This window comes from Chiroxiphia lanceolata, chromosome Z, assembly GCF_009829145.1.
Source record: "Chiroxiphia lanceolata isolate bChiLan1 chromosome Z, bChiLan1.pri, whole genome shotgun sequence".
Lineage (NCBI taxonomy): Eukaryota > Metazoa > Chordata > Aves > Passeriformes > Pipridae > Chiroxiphia > Chiroxiphia lanceolata.
The window spans coordinates 10,032,974-10,048,737 of NC_045671.1; the positions used below are offsets into that span (position 1 = coordinate 10,032,974).

General features: G+C 40.7%; 1 protein-coding gene across 6 annotated transcripts in view; it reads right to left on the reverse strand.

The window, feature by feature from the left end:
• Positions 1-933: 933 nt before the first annotated feature.
• The window catches only part of PDZD2 (PDZ domain containing 2), a 204,399-nt gene continuing 189,568 nt past the window's right edge, over positions 934-15,764 (reverse strand). For all 6 annotated transcript variants that reach the window (XM_032675774.1, XM_032675773.1, XM_032675770.1 and 3 more), the window contains 5 exons: positions 15,320-15,437; positions 11,138-11,239; positions 8,528-8,798; positions 6,504-6,638; positions 934-5,048 (listed from right to left, as the gene is read on the reverse strand). In XM_032675774.1, coding sequence (XP_032531665.1) covers positions 4,882-5,048; positions 6,504-6,638; positions 8,528-8,798; positions 11,138-11,239; positions 15,320-15,437 — 793 coding nt within the window. In that variant the 3' untranslated portion in view covers positions 934-4,881. The remainder of the gene's footprint in view (positions 5,049-6,503; positions 6,639-8,527; positions 8,799-11,137; positions 11,240-15,319; positions 15,438-15,764) is intronic.

The following is a 15,764-nucleotide window of genomic DNA, read 5'->3' on the forward strand; positions in this document are numbered from 1 at the left end:
CCACAGGGACTAGCTGACGTGTCTGTGCTGCCAGGCACCATGGGATTTTGGGCGCCTCTGGCATTCCCCATGTCCGAGCAGCTGAGCTTTCTGGGCTGACTCACGTTCCTGTAAGGAAGGCTTGTTTCGAGCTGCTGTGCAGTTACTGTGAAGTCACCTGTATGTTTAAAAGAGTGGCCCACTTGATGCAAACCTTTGGAGGTTGTGGCATACACTCCCCACTACAAGCTCCACTTCAGCTCCACTCCATCCCCACAGTGCTTCCCAACCAGCCCATTTCACTGTGGTTTTGACAGGGAGCTTATCCCCAGGGTAGGTGGAAGAGAAGAACATATACCAGGCTAGGACCAGTTGCATAAAATATTATCTACACACACAGCTCCATTCCCTTACAGCCCAGGGTCTGGGCAGGAGGTACACTTTATAGGTGATGTGCTCCAGGGAGTGCTGCTCTTGATGAAAACTCCACATTTCACCTTCAAACTCCACATCTTCCTTGAACAGGGGCAGGAAAAAAAAAAGCATGGCTTCCAGGATATTGAAGCAGGTTCTATAAAACATCTTCTATCATTTCTTAAAAGCTTTAGTCTTCTTCACACTGAATGGCGGTTCTTAAGAGGGTAGTATTTTACTTCTAGCTTAGATGTACATCTGGGCAGTGTTAACACTTAAGTCTTTGACTATGCTCTCCCTGACATCTTTGTCCCTGGAATGCCAGTTCCAACTCCAGACCAGACAAACTTTGGCATAACAGAATTAAATATCTAGCGGAGTACTAAGGATACCATTTATTTTCAAAATCACTAAAAAACCCAAGCAAAACAGTTTATGGCGATACAGATTTACATAAAAGAGACAGCATATCGAAAAATGTACAATCTATTTCATGTTATTGCACTAACTCTTTTATAATATACAAGGCATATTAAACAGTTTTCATTAAAAGAAGTTTTATTTATATAAATAAAAGTGTAAATATACAATATCATACAATAAGTGTATCAGACTAACACACAAAATCTACCTACAGTGGGATCCCCATTTCTCTCATGAGCTAGTCTACTCTTCATCAATATTTTCACTTGTACATTTACATAACCTAAACATAGAAACAGGTAAACATTCCCATCTGGGAACACTTCCTTCAGAATTTGACAAGAACCACTGCAGAACATTAACCAGGGTTAATTTTAAGTGAGGGTCATTAGGAAATATCAATCCACTTAACAGTTTCTTAATACTTATCTGTCCTCATAATATTTTTTTAGTGAGAAAATGATCAAATGTTCCTCCCTCCCCCCAGTTTAGGCCTAATCTCAGAGTTTTTAATGCAGATGCAGTCCCTACAGAAGCTGGAAAGAGCTTCAAGGTACAAAAAGCTGCAGAATATGCAACGGCAGTATCGCACCGCTCTCATAACCGGGATGTGCACCCTCAGCTGCCCCACGCCTGGATGCAGCAAAGCCCTCTACCAGACCTTCTCTATCTAGGAGCAAATTTGCCTTGTCTGGTATGCCTTCAGCTCCCTGGTGAAGAAGTGGTGCATAATTTCATCTCGATTTTTTTGGTCTTCCAAGATGCAGCTGCAAGTGTCTGGGGAGTCACTGCTCTCCTGGAGTTTGGCCAACACTCTGGTAGGGCAAAGAATCACCACGGGGACTGATATGCAAACAGCAAGGCTGAAAATAGTTGTGAACCTACTGAATACTGATGAAATAATGCAATGTCCTTTGTCATTTTACTGCAATCAGGCTCTCAGAAAAATAGCATTTACTTTGCCAGGTGCGTAACCAAAGGTTTACTACATCTGCTTGGTCTAGCCATCTTGTTTGCAACAAAGCAGACACCCACAGTGCATAAATTCTGGGGTCTTTTTGGGGAATGTCACTCCATATGAGATGTCAGGAAATGCTACTGTAATCATATGAACACTGGTAGCCTCTGTAAAGATGCTTCTTGTTCTTTAATCAAAATAAAAAAAAAAAGGTATTTTCAGGAACAGAAACAATCAAGGTTAAATACTATTCTTTTTCTTGCTCTAATGTTAGTAGAGAAGTGTTATCATTCTACCCATAGTAACTATTGTCAGATTTAAAACATTAAACCTATCTTTTAAATTATAGCCACTACCGAATCACACACAAAAAATCCCCATTTCTGTTTGCTGTTACTCAGCCAACACTTATCTACGTGCATGTAAAATAAAATACTGAACAGTATCTGATTACTGAAAAACAAAAGTCTTCTAAATCACTCACAATGAACAGTACCTGCAAATAAGCATCTGAAAATATCCACCACGTATCATCTTAAGACACCTCAAATTAACTTCAATTTACAAAATGAAGACTTTACCTTTGAGCTCACACTGGTTTAGGAGTGAGGGAAACAGATGTCTCCCTGTGATGGAATCTCCAAAATTTTAGACTGCGGACTGAAAAAAAAAAAAGCCACTTCCTAAAACACAATTGTGATTTATCACATTAAAGTAGCAAAAAGTCAGTACTGCACTTGCACGTATTATACGTATACAGGTATGCATTCACTACGCTGCATTAAATTCCACATGCATTTTATGTATCTATTATACACGCTATTACAGTCGGATTTTGGTCATTCCTGAACAAGGCCTCACCATTCAACTGTCATTGCCAAATGTCTTCTCCCTGTTTTTCATCAAATACGGAATATTGCAGGGGTAACGTCTTCTATGCCATCATAGGCCTAGAACATCAGTGTGGTCCTCCAGCCCCATGTCTGCATCCTCCTGAAGCCCCTCCCACCACGGAGGTGACTGGAGGCCAGGATCAGTCCTGACAGAGCGGCTCAGCTTTGGGTTCACAGGGGACCCAACTCCACAGTCATCTCACAGCACTGAACCTGAATTAATTTCAACAGAAATCCTGCAGGCAATGGAGCTGTAGGACTATGTACAGTATTGCCTTTCCTGTAACCAAAAGCTGCATCTCTCCCTGGATTCACATGATAATATGTCACTGAAAAAGAGTTAAATCTATTCATTTTTAGGCAAACATTGCACAGCTTTTCTGTTCATCTGGTCTCAGGTTGCCTCACAGAACTGAATTTTCCTCTGTGCATCACAAGTTGCAGTCTCATGAAGCTGTCACAGAAATGAACCCAAGCGAGTGCTCCACTAATCTGGAAGGAATTGCTCCAAGCATTGTTGAATAAATATAAATAAACTGAACTATAGTATGATCTTGGGGTATGGCCAAATGACAAGCCCAGACCTTTTTGTAACAGCTACCCAGTGTGTTGGCTCACTATAAAAGTAGGCAGCACTTCAGACTTGGACTGGTTCCAGGCTGAGAGCTCTTCACCCTGGGCATGTTGGCTGCAAGGAGTCTCCAGCCCAATGTGATGAACAACCTGAGCACTGTGGAACAAACAACTTGTTCTCAGCTGATAAGGACACTGGCCCATTTCCTCCTGTATGTATTTTATGCTGTTTAGCTATCCCAGATGTAGGAAGAGAAATAACAGAGTCTAATCTTTTGCACCCATACATTCTCCTCCCCAGACAGCAGACTATAAGTAACACTCAGCAGCATGGCCTGCTACTGATACCTCCACTGTGTGTGTGTAGAGGTGAGAAAGTCCAAACTAAGCGCCCAGGGCACTGCAACCCTTTCTCTTTTGCTGCATCCAACACCACGGTTTCTCCCATCTACACAAACAGTGTTTGGTTTCGCCACCCAGAACCCTCAATATCAGCCCAGTCCTGACGCAGTCAGGCGCACTTGTGTCATCCACACACATCCTCACCCACTCTCACACAAGGAAAAATAAATACTGGACAGGAGAAAACAAAGAAGACCAGTTAAAAGCCACCACAATATACGGCCAGCTCAGATTTAATCTGTTATAATCCCCATTTTTAGATCACCACTTTTCAGCTTGAGTCTTTCAAGTTGGGCAGCCTTAGACCTCTTGTAGACAAATAAAAGCAGCCCAGCTTTCAGACGTACTTAGCAATCGCTGAAGTCTGTGGGATCTGTAAGTGCTCAGCACTTGAAATTATCCCCCTTTTAAAAATATATATATTTTAAAGGTGCCTAACATTAGAAGCCTAAATTTGAAAATTCAGACCCCAATTTTTATCGCCCCCATTTTAATCACAACTAACACCTTGGTGGACAATCACCTATTATTTGCACATGATTTTCTTACTGATTTCTGCTTCATTAATGCCAACTGCTTTCAGATACAAGTTGCATCTAAAAGCAGATTTAGTTGTGGTGGATGCTGTGTTAGTTCATCAATTTTAAGAGGAATTTTCAGCTTTGCAATAAAATGCTCATGTTTTAGGCATAAAAGTTGTGCAAAATTATACTCTTTTTGTCATGCATTTTTAGCAAAACCGCACTTAGAAGAATAAAGTGAGATTGTTCCAGACATTCTCTTATTACAACAACAAAAAAGGACCAGACCCTAAGTAAGTGTCCTGAAGTCTTATTACAGCTAAGTGATATAGTACAGTCTAAAACCCATCCTTGTCAATAGGATGGCAACCAACAAGTTCTACTACCAACACTCTGCAGATACTAAAAATATCAGGGACAGGCACAGTGTTATTTACTTCAATCAAAATACTTTAAATCAAGCCCAGGAGAGGTCTTGAAGTTCCAATAAAACTGCCACATAATACAAAATTGTCTGTAACATTTGGCTTCCTTCATCCCCAATAATTAGGTGAGATTTTATGAAGCTCATCACATGCTTGCTCAGTGGTTCTCCAAGGCTCTTAGCACCTCTCTGTAGAGCATTAAGACACTTCTGTGTGACTTTAGAAACAAAGATAGCTTTTAGACAGTTTTAAATGGTTTGTCTTAGCAAGTGTGATTAGATGTAGTGCTTCCATCATACTGCAGTTCTGTGTTTTCTGATTAGTAACTGAACAGGGCCCTCAGGCACAGATTTAATAATGTTCCAGGCATCGTAATGCATGAGGCCAAGTAATGACTTTCCACTAACAGCAAGAATTTCATCTCCAGTTTCTATGTTTCCAGATTGCTCCGCAGCACCACCTAGAAGCAAAGGGGGAAAAAGTCAGCGTTAGGAAAAACAAAAGTGAACCCACCAAAAATGTGCTTTCCACTGTGTTGAACAACAAATAAACCATTTTTCCAACCATAACAATGTCACTACAAATCACTTACATTCAGCTCAGCTCTAGCAACCTACTCCATGCTGCACCTCACAGAAAAGGTTATTTTAACCATGATAAATCCTTGTTCTTAGAAAAGCTGTCTGTTTTTGAAGGAAACAACATAAGTACATGAAATATGCCGGATGTCATCTCCATAGCTTTAAGAAAACCTGGTTGATAAAACAATCATGAAGGTTGTTATGTGTCATGGATGTATTTTCTCAAGTGAAATTTTGACAGGGTAATAAGCAGATCATGCAACAGATTGTAAAACCTGGGATGAACAAACCAAACACAAGTAGCAAACTTAGGAAAAACACACCAGACACAGAAAGCTCCTAGAGAGAGACACGCCCTTCACTGTTGATGAAAGTATGTTTTCTGTAATGATAATTAAACTAACATCAGCCATCACAGGGAGGGGAAAAGGACTGTATGTAAGGATGTAAATGAATGAGCTCAAAAATTAAACATGCCCTTTACCCTAAGAATCACTTTCTAAAGAGGGGAAAACAAACACACATACACAAAAACAGATAAGCAGTTCAGGAAACACCTGCTTGATTTTTTTCACTGATGGGAGAACAAATCACTGAAGAGTAATCCTGTAAAAATGCTGTCCACATACAGTTTCATTGAGAGTTTCAGCTTTCTTCAGAAAGTGCTTTATTTTTTGCTAAATATGACTTATGAAAGTCACAACATAGTTCTGGGATCGGTTTCCTTTCTACATATGGTTCATATAAGTTTAACTACATGCTAACAAAGCATCCAAGATTAGCAGTTTCTGAATACAAACACCACATATTCTTAGCAAAAGCTAGTAGTAATATATATATTAAAAAAAAAAAGACAGACATGGTAAAATTAATAATTGGGCATAAGGGTTGGACTTGATGATCTCCGAGGTCTTTTCCAACCCAGCTGATTCTATGATTCTATAATGCAGGGTGGTGCTTCAGAACCACACTGATTATCTGCACTGTGTGTTTCTTACAAAATAGAACTAGATAAGGCATGAATGTCTCAGGCCATTATATAGATTATTGGCCATTATACAGATTAATGCTGCTGTAATCTAATGTCTAAAATAGTGGACAAGCCCAGGAATGAAATGTATCATATTTAGAAAAGCAGATTGCTCCACAAACATTTACTAGCAGATGCAATCCCTAGCCATTCCCAGAAGTGCTTTTTTTCTAAAAAAATGTGGCAAGAAATGAGGGCCACAAGAAACACCATTGCTTCAAAAACCATTGAATGCAATAATTAAAATGTCTGTACAATGCACGAACGGAAAACTGGGATAACAACCACTGCATGCTTGTAGTACCTTTAAATATCCTTTTTACAAGCAAGGGCCTATCTCCAGCAATGGAAGCTTTTCCACCATCAAGACTGAATCCCAAGCCAGCAGAGGTTTTCAATAACTCAACGCAGATTACATCATTCATATCCAGGTTTGGATCTGCGATAGAACACACACAGCATTTTGTTATGCAGACAACAGTAAACTGCAAGTTGTGTTTGGTTGGTTTTAGTTTTGCTGCAGTGAGCAGGCAATTAAGCATTCAGTTCCTATTCAGACTAGGACATGTCACCTTGTTTCTCAGAAGTGAATGTATATTATTGTAGCTGTGAATGGGAGACAGTACAAAGTGCACAGTGACATTTTCATTTTACGTGTTCAACAAAAACCTGCCAAGGCAACTTATTTTGGCAAAAATTACAGCTAGTAAATTTAGCAAATACTCTAAATGTCAACAAAATAACTGAAAAAGTACAGAAGTAGTGAGTGGAGAACATCTTCTTCTTTCATTTGTTCCCAACTGCTTATTAAATGAGCCATTTCTTTTTAAATAACAGTAATGAATGAAATGTTACATTAAGCAAACATGTTCCATCCTCATATGGAAAAATGTGTAATCACTCACTAGAGTGAATAAGTGTTTCTGGTCTCATATCTATGGATATAATCATCATTTACTGTAGTTTCACCCTGTCTCCTACATAGCAGATATTTTTGAAAAGCAATATTGCTGTAGCTGACATAAAATATGACTTTGCTTAGGACGAAATAAATCTGCAGTTTTGGAAAACAGGACCCTCTTTGCCCTGTGTGAATGTAAAAATTATGCAGTCTGCATTATCACAAATTACTGCTATCGTTATCTCAGACAACTTTAAATGTTATCTAAAACATCTGGAGATGTGCTTTGCCTTAAAGGATGGAAATATGTTCTCAATAAGCCAACACTATGTTGTTTATGAGATAATGTCGCTCCCTAGTGCCTGGAGCCAGCAGATATTCTGCATTTGTCAGGGTGCAGAACATAGGGAGTTTAGGGTAGAAAGTGATTCTGAAGTAATTACATATATTATATCCATGGGAACAATTCCAGAAAGGCTGATCCATTCATTTACAAAGTGCTTTTTATTTTTTTAAGCTCTGTTACAAAGTTGTAATCATAAAACTCTGTGTAAGCATAAAACAATAGAAACTGCTACAGAAAAAGAACCCTCCAAACAGTAATGATTACAGCCAACAGACTAAAAATGAGGGATTGGCAGCTCCATGTCCTGCTTTTGGAGTGGTCTGAGCTGAGTTGCCCTTGAAGGCAGGGGAAGCCACCTCCCGTGGACACTGCAGCAGTGCAGGACTGAAGCACGTCATCCCCTGCCCCAAAGGAGCAGAATACAGACAGGTACTGAAGGGCTTTGGGGTCTTAAATCTACAAAAAAAAATTCAGAGATCTGTTTGTAACACCCTAGGTACTGCTTTCATACTAAAATGCTGTCTTGTTCCTGAACATTTATCTACTATTCCACTGACACATTTCTGCTTAAACCATTTATCCCTAGTTTCCTATGGGATGTCTGACTTCAATATGGCTAACTTCCATTTACTGTAATATCAAAATATTTTTTTCTATGTTTTTAGCGGAAACAGTATGAAATCTGCTATTACAAAAACAAGTTCAGCCCCTATGCATAATAAACTGCAGAGCATGAGGTTTTCTTTGAGCCCTTTTATTTTTTAAATTATTTTTGGTTGTGTGCTTTCTTGCATTTATCCTGTACTGGAAGAATATGTGGAATCACTTACTTCAGTAGAAATTGGATTAGGCCCTAAATTAGGTCTTCTAAGTTTGTGCCTAGTTATGATAATTAAAAAAACCCCAAAACCCAAACTGAATTTAGGCTCCAAAGAGAACAAATAAAATTTAAAGGTAATTTCATTTGTTCCCTTCAATCACATAACGCACAGACACTTTTAATCTAAAACACACGGACATTTTTCCCTTCAGTCTGTTCTGCAAGGGAATCCTTCCAACTGTTCTTGGACAAAGATCATACCTGTTCCTATTTCCATGGAAACATCCTTTCCAGACTCTACACATTTTCTACCAGTAGCTGATGTCTCAAGTCTGGAGGAATTGTTTGCTTTGTCTTTTTCCTTCTGGATGACAATTACTGCATATTTGTACAGTCTTGCGTGATGAAGAGTATTCAGGACATCTCCATGGACTGAGTTTGCAAGAGATTTGCCATTGATTGACAGAACAAGATCTCCTCGATGAATAGTCCCTTCTTGAGATGCCACTCCCTTTGAAAATACTCTGTGAACCTACAAGAAAGATTTTAACAAGTACGTTTTAACCTCATGACCCCACGTAGCATTCTACAGGCCAAGGTGAACACAGACACCCTACCAAAGTTTGCAGTCAGTGGATATCAAATGCACAACATTTGCTCCAGCGAACATCCTTTAAATGTCAAGGACTAAGTGACTGGACAGAACTGCAATTAGGGATGGGGCAATTCAGAGGAAAAGATGCTATTATTGCATCATCATTTCTAAGCCAAAAATAACCAAGCCCAGCAAGGGAATATGCAATATCACAAATTACTTACGCTTTCACTGAACTCCTCAAAGGCCTTCAATTAACATATTTCAAGTGACACACAGGTTAAATCCACATTCATGCTACAGCAACCACTAACACTGTGGGGTGTGACACCCAATCCCCCCCAATTCCCACTGACTAGGACAAGCATCCTGTGGTGTTTTCAAACACACACTTCCAGACATCTGTGCACAGAAAGGCTCTGACTTACTGCAGCTGTACAATTGTTCACCTCAATTTGGCTGATCAAATACCATGCAAACAGATGCAGAGGGATGATTTAGTGGCATGAAATGCATTCTTCCAGAGGAAAAAACACCCTATTCAGAGTGGATTAAACTTTGAGTAAAACTCTAGCAAGTTTAGATGTGTGTCATTTACAGAAAGGAACTGACTAAGACTCAAGACTTGGTATTTAAGGACTTGCCTACTAGGCACTGTAATTTTAGCAGTCAGAATATGGTTTCCCATGGAGACAGTTCTACGTCTTCCAGGCAAAGGTTTGAGGCACAAATCTGTGGTCACAATCCTGCATTTTCCTCTAGGAATTTATCCTACTACCCCGACCAACAGTGAGGCATCAGAAGCCTTTTGGCTCCTGTTCCCTCTCATTGCAGGGCCATGCTGAGAGGGGCACCTGCCACAACCTTACAGATCCAAGAAGATAAATTTTCAGCCAATCTAAGCAGGCATTCAAAGCTGGCATAATAGCTTCAATAATAGATGTAGACATGCAAATGCAAACAGAAAGTGGAATACAGGAGTTACATACAAAACATCTGCTGCTTTCCCTCACGTTCTCCTCAGTACCTTGAAGCTCACGCAGGTGTGGGCACAACAGTCCATCTAAGAAGCTCAGCACCCAGTGGCAACCCTAAATCCAGCTGGGATCCAGAATCCCAGTAGATCAAGAACATTAAAATGTTCCCCTTCTGAGGAGCATGCTTTACACATGCTGAACAAAGAGGATCTGTGAAGAGCAGGAGCTGATGCTTCCTTGGTCTCACAGATAACAGAATGCAGGAAAAAGACTTGATCAGTTACTCCACCTGAGAGACTTCAAGATCTTATTTTTTAGGCAGAGCCCCAGTCTCCAGGTGAGGAACTCTGTGGGGTGCTACAGTGTTGAGCCCTTCTCTTGCTCACAGCTGCCACTGCAACTGTTTGGGCCAGAGACATAGAACAACTGTATGAGAGAAGTAGATTCCATTCTCTAGACTGTGACCATGTTCTAACTTAATGACAGCTTAATATAAAATACATTTACTTATACTGGTCTTGTCTAAAAGCAAAAACCAGAAGATTCCTACAAAGGCTGCTGCAGGCCCCCAAAACTGAGGACATATCCTGCTTCTAATCTCAGGATTTAACGGATCTCTCTCTTTCAGGGCAGAATTTAAATGCATATCTTGAGTAAAGAAACTGTCACATGGGAGGACACCAGTTTTCTTGGATTTTTCTGTCTCACTGATCTGTTTTTGAACAGTATCTATGTCACTTTTTACACACCAACATCACTTAATGGGACACACAGTATCTCTGGTTCAGAATGCTGTATAAGACTTTAAAAAACCCCTAAGAAACACAACCCTCCTTTTTGGTCCACCTACAGGCCTTAATAACACAAAACAAATTTGTGATGTGAATTGCTGAGGTCTCAAAAGATCAGTCTCAGGATGTAAAAAATCGTTCAAAAACTCTGCTGCACAGCATTTACTTTCAAGAGCTGGGAATGAAAGTCTCCCCTAAAAGACTGCATGCTCTGCTACTGCATGAAATGCAGAATTTTATTTACATGCATAAGTTTTAGATTGAGCCCATCCAATTCAGTAACAGACTTTTAAAGATTGTAAACATAATTGGTATCTATCCCCAATAATAAAAATTACACTTCCCAGACACTAATTTCAGTGGCAGATGGTATGCTGCCGCCTCTGAGAGACACTGTTTTATGACTGTGAATGACTTGCAGTGAGACTTGACAAATGAGCATTTGATCTAATCACCAGCCTGCTTTAAAGTGAGCTTTGTAAAAAGATGACTTGCAGCCATCACTTACCGTGACTGATTTCTGTTCCAAATCTATTCCTCCAGCAACACTAAATCCCAGACCAGCTCCTTCTTCTTTGTGCAAGACTACAAAGTGCGTGTCTTCTTTGCTCTAGCAGAAAAATGGAGGTGCACGGGAAAGGAAAGAAGAAACACAAAACCAAGATCAAGACCAAGTTCCTACACAAATGACACATTACCAGTATCCACAGATTACAGCAGGTGAAAAAAAAACAACTCAAGGTATTGAAACAGAGATATTAAATGTATTTCTCTTCATGCTACAGATGAGTTATCAGTCATCTAGGAGAACTCCGGTGACAGCAAAGGTTCCTTCAGTCAGTGCAAGGCTAGAAGGCAAAGTCAAAATTAGGGTAGTGAAATGGCATTAAACCTTGGACAGCCTAATTTTCACAGGCTGTAATCAATTTTGCACTGCTCAATATTTTGCAGTCAAAAGACAATACTTCCCATACACCTTTCTGGACCTTTCTCTTCAGGGAATTAGTAATATTTTTTTTATCCCAATTCTCCTTCCTCTGGAAAGCCAGATGTAATGCAGGGCATTTGCATCAACCTCTTCTCAGCAGAGCTGGACAATCTTGCAAGGGGCGGTGGCTACATACTAAAAGCTTGAGAGGGTCAGATGGGACAGCAGAAAAAACTGTTTCACTTAGGAAATAAAAATAAGGAGCCTATTAGTGATCTAGACAGGACTAAGCTGTGCTGTTGTAAAAATGGGAGCATCTAGCACAAAAAGGATTGGTGCAGGATTATACCAGGGCTGAACTTGGTTCTGGACCAGAACAAAGGTGTAAAGCTGATTTATTCAAAGTGATGGCCTGCTGCCAAAATACAGAACTGTAGAATCACTGAATACCCTGAGTTGGAAGGGGCCCACAAGGATCCTCAAAGTCCAACTCCTGGCCCTGCTCAGGATCACCCCAAGAATTCCACCATGTGCCTGAGAGCATTTTCCAAGTACTTCTTGAACTCTGTCAGGCTTAGTGCTGTGACCGCTGCCCTGGGGAGCCTGTTCCAGTGCCCAATCACCCTTGGGTGAAGAATCTTTTCTCTAATACGCAACCTAAACCTCACCTAACACAACTTCAGGCCATGCCCTTGGGTTCTGTCACTGGTCACCACAGAGAAGAGATCAGTGCTTGCCCCTCCTCTTCCTCTCACAAGAAGTTGTAACTGCAATGAGGTATTCCCTCAATCTCCTCTTCTCCAGGTTGAACAGATCAAGGGACCTCAGCTGCTCCTCATAAGGCTTCCCTCAAGGCCCTTCACCATCTTCATTGCCCTCCTTTGGATGCTCTCTAACAGCTTTATATCCCTCCTATACTGTGGTTACCAAAACTGCCACAATATTCCAGGGGAGGCTGTCCCAGTGCAGAGCAGAGCAGGACAATCCCCTCCCTCGACCAGCTGGCAATGCTGGGCCTGATGCCCCCCAGGACACGGTTGGCCCTCTTGGCTGCCAGGGCACTGCTGGCTGATATGCAGCATTGAATTGATGACATCGCCACCAACCAGGACCCCCAGGTCCCTTTCCGCAGCACTGCTTTCCAGGATCTCATTCCCCAGTCTGTCTGTACATCCAGCATTGCCCCATCCCAGGTGTAGAATCTGGCACCCGTCTTTGTTAAAATTCATACAGTTGGTGACTGCCCAGCCCTCTAATTTGTCAGGGTCTCTCTGCAGGGTCTCTCTGCCTTTTATAGAATGAACAGCACCTGAATTTGCCATGAGAGAAAAGCAGTCCCATCCAGCAAGTCTGGCACTGTGTCACAGAGACCAGATTTTGTGGTGTGGGGGGAACTGTAAGAAGGAATTTGGGAGCAAAAGGATAGTAACCACCTGTGCACAGAGCATCAGACACAGGGAGCAGAGAGCAGGTTTCTCAGCTTTTCCCAGGATCCCATTCAACATTAGCAATTTCCAGAAACTGCCAACACTAAAATTAATGGCAAATCATTAGAAACCAACCTCTTAATCTATTTAGCATTAAATGCCATATTTAGACCACTAAACTCAACACATTGACTCAGCATTTGCCTTTTAATTTTGTTTCAAAAGGCACAGGGAACCACAGATTACTAGTAAGTCAAATTCTTGCTCTAATTGCATGTTTTTTGCCAAATAGTGTCTGTAGAAGATTTCCTCCAGTAGAGGCATCTCTGCAATACACAGAGCTAATGTCAGAAACTGATGCCACCCTGCTCCACATCACCGATCCATCAGCACTTGGGAAGAGAAGAGCAGTCAGGGCTGAACATCTTTGTCCATGGTGTTTCGTATATGCTAAGACCCTTCTCACCTATGCTCAAGTGAAAACACCATTATGTCAGGCTAGAAATACTAAAATCAGTTAAGTATCTAGGCTAGCCCCTTTCCAAGTGCAGTGAGGGCAATGGAAACATACACATATCTTTGACTCTTAAGTACTTTAGCAACCCTTTTTATTCTAGAGGTCAGGTTCTTTCCAACCCTTGATACCTCAATTTAATTTGCTTACACTTGGAGAAGGAAAAAAAAAAGAAAGCCAGAGATTCAGATGTTAAAGGAGTTATCCACATTATCCATAGACCATATGTCCTGGACCAGTCAACAAGACAGTCTGGATGCTGGGTTCCCATTGCTGAAGTTATGCATTCCCTCCCTCCCTCCCTCCCCAGCACTCAAAGTTGCCCCTTGCCAGCACACATACAATTGGGCACAGAGACCTGGCTATGGATGCTCACTTTTTTACTTGGACACACAATGGGCAAACCAGGCCTCCAGGGTTCACCTCTGTTTAGAATGTTAGCCAAAGATACCAGTCATAGAGACCTAAATATAATGTCTTTTTTTTTTTGTATAAGTAGCACTTATTAAATGTTAACAATAAATTCAGCACTGTTCAGAGCAAAAGATGATGACAAACTCTTCCTGAGGGAGCTCTCAGTCCAAATCAGGCAGTCTATCTCATTTTTCAGCAACTGCGTAACTATGAAGAACTGTTCTATTGTACAGATTTGAATAGCATAAAAATGCTATTCAAAATCCACGATTTGAATAGCATAACATTTTCCAGCCTATGTGCCATACTAGTCTTAAATATGGATAAGAAACTATGCAGACTAGGAGTGCATTCCAAAAAGCATTCAGCTTTATAAATATTTGAGTTCTCAGGCTTTGAAAAGTGGCATAAATAAATAATCTCTCCAAGACTCCACGCAAAATACTTTAAAGAATGCTTAATTACCTTCAGCCAGTTGTACAACCCAATCCTAATTTTATCAGTAAACCCAGAAAACCCTCTTGGCTCACCAAGCTTTGGAGACTTGCATGCTTTAGGTATGCTGTCCTCTGGAAGGAGATAAAGCTGGATATTTTAGGGAGATCCTTTTCCTCCAAGCCTGTTCTACGTTTGAAATAGCAGTCTTTGAGAATAAGGCTCAAGAATGCTCTAGATGCAGCTCACCCAGCAGTTATGCAGACCAGCTTCCCTTCCAGTGCTGTCATTATTTTATCAACTTCTGTTCTGATTTAAAAAGGATGTATCCCACAAACAGAAACACTGAAAACAGTGAAGCAATGTTCTGGCAGTCATTTCACTTTGGAGGCCTTCTTTAAAAACCTAGATAAGGAAGCAGGTTATCTTGATGCAATAGCCAGTTCCCACAAAAGAGAACAAGAAGGTCACAGGTATCTCTTAAAAAACCCACTAGCAACCACTTTCTAGTGTTCCAAGTCACCAATTCAGCATTAAACAAAATAAATTCAATTTCTGTGACTGCAGCGTCTAACAAAAGGCTGGTGCTTCCAGGCACAGAGAGGAGCAGACCTTCCCTTGCACAGTGGGGGAAAGGAGTTTCACCAAGATGGCTGGTGGAAAGTTAAATTCTGATGTGCAATTACTGACAGACCCAGATGGAGGCATACTTCACTTAAAGTAGGTCTATTTATTGTGATTCAAAACTGCCTTTGAACTTTCATATAAAAAAAGCCATTCAAAATTATTATAGGTTTATAGCAGGCATTCAACAACCAGCATTAGTAAAGCTAACATCATCTGCAGTTGATAGTAGTAAGCTACCACAGGACTACTGGAGGAGCTTGGAAACTGTTTGGAAAAGATTTTATCTGCCATAAAGAAAACCCTTAAATATCTGCCAATAACCTAGTTTTATCGTCTCGTTTTTACCTTTACTTGTGCTTTGACTTCTTGGAGCACAGCAGCAACATCACATTTTGGTACTACTGCTGACAAAACAGATTGCAGTTTTTGCTGGTCCAGGCTTGAGACAAGTAGCTGATCCAAGCTAAAATTAACATAAAAGATAAAAGAGCTTTATATTTCTCGACTATATAGAAATACATTTCAGGTATACAGTGTAGGCTGCATGAGAATAAATGATAAAGCAGAAATCTTGAAAACTGGTAAGAAATGCGATAACTGGGAGAATGGGAAGGGGCAGAGAAGACTATTTAAGAAAAACTCTGAAAATCAGTCCCTGTTCTGTTCCCCTCATCCTTCTCCAATGGTTTCAGCAACAGACATTAAAAAAAAAAGAGCTACATCTGAAGACTGCTTCTGGCAGGACAACGACCTGTTTGTCAGCGCAGGCTGTGCTGGCAGCCAGTGCTGC